At 49.4% G+C, this 10,014-nt stretch overlaps 1 protein-coding gene across 2 annotated transcripts; it reads right to left on the minus strand.

The window, feature by feature from the left end:
* Window positions 1–495: 495 nt before the first annotated feature.
* Window positions 496–6,736, minus strand: OTOL1 (otolin 1). 2 transcript variants are annotated; one of them, XM_042041928.1, is made up of 5 exons: window positions 6,373–6,736; window positions 4,804–5,115; window positions 2,963–3,052; window positions 2,089–2,160; window positions 496–1,944 (listed from the first exon to the last, which is right to left on the minus strand). In XM_042041928.1, the coding sequence occupies exons 2-5, from the start codon at window positions 5,105–5,107 to the stop codon at window positions 1,049–1,051; spliced, it is 1,362 nt and encodes a 453-aa protein (XP_041897862.1). In that variant the 5' UTR covers window positions 5,108–5,115; window positions 6,373–6,736; the 3' UTR covers window positions 496–1,048. The 2 variants fall into 2 exon arrangements, with proteins under 2 accessions (XP_041897862.1, XP_041897863.1); XM_042041929.1 differs by lacking the exon at window positions 6,373–6,736 and having other exon boundaries at window positions 4,804–6,356.
* Between the last annotated feature and the right edge of the window lie 3,278 nt (window positions 6,737–10,014).

Raw genomic sequence — 10,014 nt, forward strand, 5'->3', positions numbered from 1 at the left:
ATAATTGACAAGAGCTGCTCGCCTGATTAGAACCCTGAGCATTTATTTTCTTCCACCAGTGTCAAAATGCTTCACTGCAGCCTGAAGAGGAGACAGTTTTACCACACAAATCCCTGCTAATAGAAGCAGAAGTGAAAGGGAACAAATATTTTGCCATTTTTTTTTAGCAGGGCTCCATAATGAGACAAAGCACATCCTCAATCAATCCATTGTCATTCTGCCACGGCGTGAAAAATGAGGAAAACCAGATCAAAATGAGGGATTTTTTTTACACTTCAACATTTTTAAGGTGGAAAACAGCTTGGATTAAGGTTTTCTGGTGAAATGGTCTCCGTGAGGCTTTTTTAATGTGCCCTCAGACCCTCTGGGCCATCACAAAACCTCGAGTGGGTTCCAAAATCTGTTCCTGGCTGCCCAAGGATGATCCCACAGCATCAGAGGCTCAGAAACTGGAGGTGTGAGTAGGCCAATAAGGTAAAATATTCATCTCTCAGCTACTTTTGAAAGTTTCAGATTTATTTTTAAGACCAAGAGTTAGGAGGGTTTTTACACTGATCTAATACTCTTTTAGACAAATTTTTATATAATTCATGACCAAGACTAAAGCACTAAATAATACTGATTCAATGAGAGAAGAACTTTAAATCTTTTCAGGTGATTTCAAGGAACCTACTGCTCATGTTCCCATCTGGCTGAGCTCTATAAATCAAACTGTAGCATTTTTAGTGAAATCAGAGGTGATCACAACTGATTCCTAGAGGGGTTTGGACCATGCAAGGACTGCAGGAGCTGGGAAGGGAGGTCCATTCCATGACATGAATATGCTTATTACAAACTGTGATGGGAAATGCCCTCCCCGTGCTGGTCCTGCTGCTGTTTGGACAACGAACAAAGGACGTGCGACTTCTTCAAACTAATCCATACCTTGCAAATAGAAACATTTTTGTTCAAATATCACGGAAATAACAGCTAAACCAACGTGCTACCCTTTTCTCCTCTCACAGCAGAGGGAAAAGATGTTCCTCAGTATTATCTTCATGCTATAAACTTATAGCACAACCTCAAAACCATCAGGGTACAGCAGGAACCCCGTGAAGACGCTGTCGTCCTCCGCGCCGGCGTAGAGCCCGTTCCAGTCCTTCCCAACCTCCAGCCACACTTGGTCCCCCACCCTCAGCTTGAGGATGGTCAGGAAGGAGGCCTGGTCGATGTCCTGCCCGTAGAGGGTGTCCCTGGCCTTGGCTACCCTCCTGCTGCTGGCCACGAGGCTGAGGCGTGCGGGGCGGCCGCGCACGGTGACATGGTAGGAGAAGACGTAGGCGCCGGGCACGCTGCAGTTGAACTTGCCCGTGGCGGGGTTGTAATCGTCGCGCTCGTTGAACCACACGCGGTCAAACCTGATGGGCACGTTGGGAGGAGGGAAGGGCCTGGACAGGCCGGCGCTGAAGGCCGAGCGCAGGGGCTTGGGGACGTCCCCACGGGCACCCTTGGCCCCGCGGGAGCCTTTCCTGCCCGGGCCGCCGCGGTCGCCCTTGGTGCCAGGGTCGCCCTTGGGCCCGCTGGGGCCCGCCGTGCCCATGGGGCCCAGGTCCCCTTTGTCACCCTTGCAGCCCTGCTCGCCCTTCTCTCCCTGTCTGCCATCCGCCCCCCGGATGCCCTCAGTGCCCGTGTCCCCTTTGCTGCCCTTTTCCCCCTTGGTGCCCCCTTCCCCTCTGTCTCCCTTGGCCCCTCTCCCACCTGGCTCCCCACAGTATCCCTTTTCCCCCGTGTCCCCCTTTTCCCCCTTGTCTCCCTGTTCCCCGCCCGCTCCCGGCTCTCCAGGATCCCCCCTGTCCCCTTTGTCTCCTTTGGTCCCGTTGTCACAGGTGTCCCCTTTAGCCCCCTTTTGTCCCTTCAGTCCAGGGAAGCCGTAGCTGCCCTTATTGCCTTTGGCTCCGGCTTCACCTGGGGGGGGAAAGAAAATTCCAAATAATAAAATTGGATTGCTCTGGAGATGGAAGGACCATCCAGAGCAGTTGGTCCTTCCATGCTGTTGTAAAACCCGGAGCAGAGGGAAAGGTCAGTGCAATCCTGGCTTCCCAGACCTACCTTGCGGCCCAGGTTTCCCTGGATAACCGGGGTTTCCACTCACTCCTCGCTCCCCTTGCTCCCCTTTTCCTCCTAGGACATCCCAGCATGAATTATTAATTAATTAATTGGTGCTGGTGTGTGCAGCACAGCAAACATCACACCCCACTGGGACCATCTGTGTGTGTCCCTCACTTCATTAATAAACCAGACATGAGCAATGAGGGTTTTAAGGAAACACCTTCAGGAGCCTCAGCTGGATCCCACAGCCCTGAGCACCACCTCACTCCAAGATTTCTGCCCCTCTGGGAGGCACTTGCTGCTGTTTCATGGAAGATGGAGATGATGACAGCTCTGCATTCCTCATTCCGGGGTGGCCAAAAGCCTTTTTCCAGGAGTAAATCACTGCCTAAGGGGCTGCAGTGACTGAAGAGCACCTCACTCTGCTGCTGGGACCGGGGGTGATTCTCCAGAGGCAGCAGCAGGATCCTGCCAGGACAAAGCTTCTCCAAGCCCCATATGAAGGGCAGGGTTTCCTTTCAGGAATTCTGATGGATAATGATTGCTCAGCATCTCAACTGAAGTGATTTTGCCTGAGATATTTAAATTGAAATGCAGATTTTACACCTGCACACGATTTCTGGGGTGGTTTTCTCCTATTTCTGTCCCTAAGCCAAAGCAAACTGAACTCAGATTTTGAACTCCTGTTCAGAACAAGAAGTTTGGAGTGAGATCTTTATGAGCAGCTGCTCCTATTCCACCTGAACAAACAGTGCCACCACCTGAGTTCTTGTCCCTGCACTAATGCCAGCTAAACCTCTCCAGGCCTCAATCCCTAGCAGTATTTTTGCTTTGAAAAATGAAGACAACAGCATTTCCCATCAGTCTGGTTTACCTTTTTCTCCTTTAGATCCTTTTGGACCTTGAGGACCAGGAGTTCCTGGCAGCCCTGGCAGCCCAGCATCTCCCTTCTCCCCCTTGGGACCTGTAAAAGCAACAAAATTATCTCAGTAACTCCAAGGTTTAACTCTGTAAATAACATTTTCAGTAATAGCTAAGGAAAAAGGCATTGAGGAGTGTGTATAAGGTGATTCCATCACCTTGGGAAGAGCTGCTTGTTTTATTTGACATCATCAAATCTCACAGCTTTGCATTTCACTCTGCGCTGTACTTAAAGACTTTTTAAAACCAACTTTGAGCTGCCTCAGAGCCACAGGAGCTCCAAGGTTCATAAAACACCAGAAATAATCTGTCTTGAATATCTGAGCACATCCAAGGAGCCGCCACAGCTTTGGAACTGTCCCTTTCCTTAAGGAGAATTAATTCTGCAAGTACAGAAGTGGAACCTGGCTGAGAGCTCCTTGCTGCAGAAAGGAGGGGTTGAAATCCTTTCACTTTTCCACCCCCTTGGGAATCCAGAGATTCCCAGTGCCTGTCTGGGTTCATGACACCTTCAATCAGCACAAGGACTTTTCTATCAACAAATGTGAGACCAAACTTCCTTTGCAGCCACTACAATTTCCATGAGCCAACCCTTCCCAAACCACGGGAAGTGAAAATCCCTGGAGTACATTGGATTAAAGGAGACTTATTTCATGATTTTCCCACCTTTCCTCAGATGAACAGTTCCTATCTCCAACATTAGTGCTGTTAGTGAACATTTGCAGACTAATGCACTATTCATTAGAGCAGGAGCAGAATAAGGTGCTCTGTGGATGTGCATTTTAGCAGCAGAAAGAAGAGACAAAGTGTATTTTAGGAAATATTTAGGTACTTTGTAGAGGGCTGCTTCTTGTGCTTTATTTATTTATTTTTAAAATTGAACCCTTTTTTTTTTTAATTTCCTCTTTTCCAATGGAAAAAAAAGATGAACAAAAAAAGAAAAGAAACCTTCAGTAAAGATGCAAAACTGCTTGAAGATATTTTTGGGCCATGGTTGAAATGAATGTGGAATAAAATCTGTGAATCCAAGCGGATCAGGGCAGGGATAGATAATTGAGGAGCACAGCCTCCTGCCAGCAGGGATTTGGGATAGTCCCACCCCACTGTGGTCCCAAGGACAGTGCCACAGGCAGAGAATTCCTTTTTGGGGAATTCCCACCCACACTGGTGGTTTGTAACTTCCAGGATGCGGCTGCCATGCACTTTTCTGCTCTGGATTACACAAGGCAGGATCACATTCCACATTCCGTAGAATTATGGAATCAGGGAATATCCTGAGCTGGAGGGGACTCACATGGATGATCCAGCCCCGCTCCTGGCCCTGCACTGACATCCCAAATCCCACCCTGCACATCCCTGGCAGCTCCTGCAGCTCTGGCAGCCTCGGGGCCGGGACCATTCCCTGGGGAGCCTGGGCAGCGCCCAGCACCCTCTGAGGGAAGAACCTAAAATCCTAACATCCAACCTAACCGCGCCCGGCACAGCTCCAGCCGCTCCCTGCGTCCTGTCCCCGTCACAGGGAGCACAGATCGGGGCTGCCCCTCGGGAAGAGCTGCAGATTGCTGAGATCCCTCACGCGCTGCACAGGCCCTGCCCAATGCTCTCCTGAGGGAAAAGCCCCTGGCTGCGGGGTGTGTGCCGAGGGAAAAGCCCCTGGCTGCGGTGTCTGTGCTGAGGGAAAAGCCCCTGGCTGCGGTGGGTGTGCCGAGGGAAAAGCCCCTGGCTGCGGTGTCTGTGCTGAGGGAAAAGCCCCTGGCTGCGGTGGGTGTGCCCCGCAGAGCGGGCTCAGCGCACCTGGGGGGCCCTGTGGGCCCGGCCGGCCCCGCGGCCCCGCGGCGGGCGGGCAGCAGTCGCAGCAGTTGAAGAAGAACTCGGCCGAGTCCAGCGTGGAATTCTCCCAGGGGAAGAGCGTGGGGAGCTCGGCTCTGCCCGGCGCTGCTGGGAATGGGGTTTTCCCCGGGATAGAGGCGGCGGAGGCCGCCAGCTGGGAAGGTTTGGGCTTGGTGTAGTGCACGGCTGGGGTCACCTTCAGTGCCGCGAGCACGGGGAGCGCAGCGAGCAGCAGGAGCAGCGGGATGGACCCCGGGGAGCCCCACATGGCAGCAGCTGTGGGAAAACACACACAGACAGTAAATCCCTGCTCAACAGCCTTCGGCTCTTCCCTAAAGCCAGAAGGACAAGCACCTCAGGGTGGGGAGGCGCTGGCACTGCTTTCCCAGAGAAGTTGTGGCTGCCCCGTGCCAGGAAATGCTCAAGGCCGGGTTGTTTTGGGAGGGAGCTTAAATCCCATCCCATTCCATGCCTTCCACACCTTCCACTGTCCCAGGCTGCTCCAAGCCCCAATGTCCAGCCTGGCCTTGGGCACTGCCAGGGATCCAGGGGCAGCCCCAGCTGCTCTGGGAATTCCATCCCAGCTCCTCCCCACCCTCCCAGGGAACAATTCCTTCCCAATATCCCATCCAGCCCTGCCCTTCTTCAGCTCAAGGCCATTCCCATTGTCCTGTCACTCCGTGCCCTTGGGAAAAGTTTTTCTCCAGCTCTCTTGTAACCCCCATTAGGTCCTGGAAGGATATGGAGAGAATTCCATAATGTTTTCAGAGTCCAACTGCACACAATAAAAAGCTTTGCTGTAAAAGAATAAGTGGAAACAAAATGGAACATCAAGTTTTCCAAACCCAGATACTTTGGCATCAATGTCAAGTATTCCAGAATTTTTATCTTGATTTTTTTTCCTTGTTTCTGCCTGATTTTCTGGATGTTTTTTAGTGTAAACTTTCGCATATGCTCTTTTTATTTTTGAGGTGTTGATTCAGCTGACCCAGCAAGAAAGGACAAAGTCAGAAGGCCCCAGTTCTCCTATAGGACAGGTGCTGCCTCTCAGGTGACTCATCACAAAAAGCACCTTTGTTCCTTTTTTAAAGCAGGGTCCCCACCTGTAAATGCAAATGGAACAGAGTCCCTTTCTTGCTGAAGCTGAAACCCAACCTTCCTCAGGAGCCACAGCATTCCACTGCATGGGAAAACCTCCAGGGGAGACCCCCCCCAATCCCTGTCATCCAGAGGGCAAAAGCAGACCTGGCTCCAACCAGGCATTTGGATTAGAACCTTTCCATCTTTAACAATTCCGTTGTAGGGGAAAGAGTGATTTTTTTTTTTTTTCCCTCCCCATTTTCAAACAAAATAAAATCATTTAATGGCAAATTGATTCCCCACATAAAATCCCCAGTGGTCACTGCCGCCCATTGGGACCATTCAATCCACAATTATCCCTCCTCCATGAGTGTTGAATTGGGATGGAATTCCATGCACAGATTTTTGTCCAAGGCTGGGATTTTTTTTCCAAGCAGCCCCTGCCAGCCTTACCATGAAGGGTTTTCCCAGGAAGTTGGTGTGGAGGGAGATGCTCAGCACAGGCAGGCAGGGAGCAGCCAGAGCCTGCAGCTGCAGCAACGAAGGAAAAGGATCATCTGCTGCCTGGGGAGAGGGAAAAACCCTAAAATTCTCCTTTTGAACAGTATCCTCATGCGGGAGTGTCCTGTAACAGCTGGAGATAAGTAAATAAAGCCATCATTTCCACACCAAAAAAACCCAGAGATTTTAGGGATTTAATAACTTTATGGGGAAGTTCTAAATCCAGTCTCCCATCCAAACCATTCCTGAGTTTTCCTGTCATGCACTACAAGCCCTAAACCCAGCCACCCTCCAGTTCTGCAGCCGGATTGATGGATTGCTGTCAAACACTGGAAAAACATAATTAATAACCAAATTTAACCTCAGCAGCCTGAAAAAATGAAGTGCTCAGAGCAAGGAATCACTAAACAGATTTTTATGTTAATGGGTAAGATTGTTCCTATATTAGTTATTCTTAAATAATTATTTTAAAAATTTTTTTACATGCCAGGGGGTTGGAACAAGATGATCTTTAAGGTCTCTTCCAACCCAAGCCAGTCTGTGATTCTAAATAAAAGCACTTGAATAAAACTGAAATTTTGGGCTTTATTATGACATTAATTCACCACCACTGAATATAAAATCATTCATTGCATTCCCCCCACTAAAATTATAATTCACAGTGGACACAAAATAGGAAGAATTAAACTTTGCTGCAGGGCCATATAATTCATAGAATTAATCTATATTTAATTGGAGCTAAACATCTCCTAATTATTAACATATTTCCCGTAATAACATGGCAATAATTCACTTGTTCTGTTGTGTGCTCCCTAAAATTATGGGATTTAAATATTCCAGTTCACAACAGGAATTGAACCTCAATCCACCAGTTTTAAATATCAGGGAGACGACTGCACTTTATCTCATTGAATTATCTCTAGTTCTTAGATGTGTGAGGGGAAAACCAAACCCTAATCCTCATGCAGTTATACATTGATTACAGAGAGGAATTTTTCTGGAGACAAATCCTATTGCCACTAGGTCTTCAATTCTACCACTCTCTCCTACCTTAGAACGGCTCCTGCTCCCAGGAGGACCCCCCCTCCACGGCACCTGGAAAAAGGAAATCGCATTTTGGGAGAGAATCAGTTTTATTTTGTCCCAGCTGCTCCCGTGGCCAATGAGAGCCTGCATGGGAGACGAGGGGGGATTGGCAAAGTGACACTGAAATCCCAGGAAATCCAACCCTTCCCTCAGCCTGGGGTGCTGCTGGGGTGTTTTGGCTCTTCCCCCAGCACCAGTTTTTAGGGATTTAGGGATGCTCCTCTTTCGTCTCACCGGGTACCACCGGACTCAGCAGGAATTTGTCTGGACAGCGAGGACCCAAAGGAGAAGGAATTTGTCCATTTGTTCCTGCAAGGTCTGGGTTTCCCTCTCAGTATTTAAAGTGCAGATTTGGCATCACACTCCCCTCCCCAAGCTGGGAGTGTGGGAAGGGTTCTGTAGGATCATGAAAGCAACACATGGAAAGGGAATCACAGAATTCCAGAGTGGATTGGGATGGAAGGGACCTTAAACCCCATCCAGTGCCACTCCCTGCCGTGGGCAGGGACACCTTCCACTGTCCCAGGCTGCTCCAGCCTGGCTTTGGACGCTGCCAGGGATCCAGGGGCAGCCACAGCTGCTCTGGGCACCCTGTGCCAGGGCCTGCCCACCCTCACAGCCAGGAATTCCTTCCCAATATCCCATCCAACCCTGCCCTCCTGCACTTGAGGCCATTCTCCCTGTCCTCGGGAACAGTTTCCTTGCCCGGTGGCTCTGAAATTCTGTTTGTTCTGAGGTTTCCCAGCCTGGCTCAGAGCTCAGTACCAAACCCAGGGATGTGAGGCTGCCTTGTGCTGGGCAAACCCAAGCAAGGAAACCCCTTCACTCCTCCAGGCTGAATTCCCTACATCCCAGCACCCTCCAAGCTCAGCAGCCAGACAAGGAAAGCTGCTGGTTCCAGGCAAGAAAATAATCAATTCTCCTTTAGTTTAGGTGGAGAGAATCCTAATCCTCCCTGATTTATTTGCAATCCCTCCTTTCCTCCACAAGAGTCTCCAGCATTCAGCAGTAAAAAGCTGATTAAGGAAAGTCTATTACTAAACATCCCAGGCTGGATTAATTCAGCTTTCCAGGTTATTCCCAATAAATTAATCAGGAGTCTCGCAGGGAGATGCTCTAACCCTGAGTGGGACACAGGCTTGGCTCAGCTCCTGTGGTGGAACCTGCTCCAGCCCTCGTTGGTACTGCTGGAAGCAGCTGGATCTGGAATTCCAGCTGTCCTTTTTTGAAATCAATGACCATTTTTAACACTGGAACTCCAGGTTTCAAACTGAAGTTAAAAATCTTTGTGTCTTCAGCAGTTCATGGACACAGAAATTGAGTGTAGAACATATTCCCCCAGGTGTTATCGCAAACCCCGCTCCAGGATTTCCTTTGTCGGGAGGCCTGGGCTAAGAAACTCACCCATTGTCTCCTCTGGGAACTCGAGACAGCCAAAAGGAGAAGGGATAAAATTACCTGGCTCCCCTTTTCCAGCGGGGTCTCCCTTTGTGAGCCGGCTCCGGGATGTCATGGACACCCTTTTCTCCTGAGGAATGTTGTTTTCCTTGTGTGTTTGGGAAACAAAACTGTCCTCAAGAGCCCTGGCTTTGCTCTTTGGGATCGTTTCCCTCCTTGTCCGCAGTGCCAGATTTCAGGGAAGGTGATCGTGGCTGAGGGGGGCTGGAATTCCAGGCTGGAAGGTGAGAGCGACTCATTCCTTGGGGCAGGGCTGTCATTCCCTCCCCCAGCCCCAGCAAAGCCACTGGAATCATCGTTTCAACCCCGGCAAATCCATTCAGCATCCAACTCCCCACGTTAATGAGCATTTTATGCGACAAAGGGCTGGGAGATTTCATTCCGGAAAGGATCCTGCCCTGCTCCTGTGGCACGGAATCCCTTTGCAGGAGATTTCACCTCGGCAGGTGTTGCAACACTCCCTGGAAATAAGGAAATGGAAAGCTCTGGTTTCCTTTCACCCAAATTCTTCTCGGCTCTGGCAAATCCAGGCTGTGTCATAAAATCTAGGGCTCCAGCACAGGTCACAGAGTGCTGCAGTACCTCCAAATCACAGCAGGAAGCAAAAATCTGGGAATAAAACTGTCTGTATGTGCTGGACTCCAAGAACTTGGGGAGTTTATGGAATTTAGGAAATTAAAAAGGAAAGGAAAGCGAGAAAATTTTATTTTTTCTGATGTGCAAACTCGCTGCAAGAGGCTTTGGATCAGCACTAAAACCAGAGGGAAGATTCCCACTGATGTCTTTGGAAGAGGTGCCTAAAACTCTCCACCTCCTCTGAAACTCACCCAAAAGCAGCAGAAGCAGCAAAGTATCTCCAAAAATAAACCAAGAGGAATGCATAATAATAAGATTAATAATAATATATTATAAATAAATGGTAAAATACATTGTATTTTTTAAATATCTTGGCTCAAATCATGGAATATCCTGAGGTGGAATGGATCCACCAGGATCATTAAAGCTCCTGGCTCTGTACAGGACAGCCCCAGGAATCCCACCAGGAATCCC

Source organism: Corvus kubaryi, unplaced genomic scaffold, assembly GCF_017639235.1.
Source record: "Corvus kubaryi isolate FWS band 111438036 unplaced genomic scaffold, C.kubaryi_AGA036_p1.0 37397, whole genome shotgun sequence".
Lineage (NCBI taxonomy): Eukaryota > Metazoa > Chordata > Aves > Passeriformes > Corvidae > Corvus > Corvus kubaryi.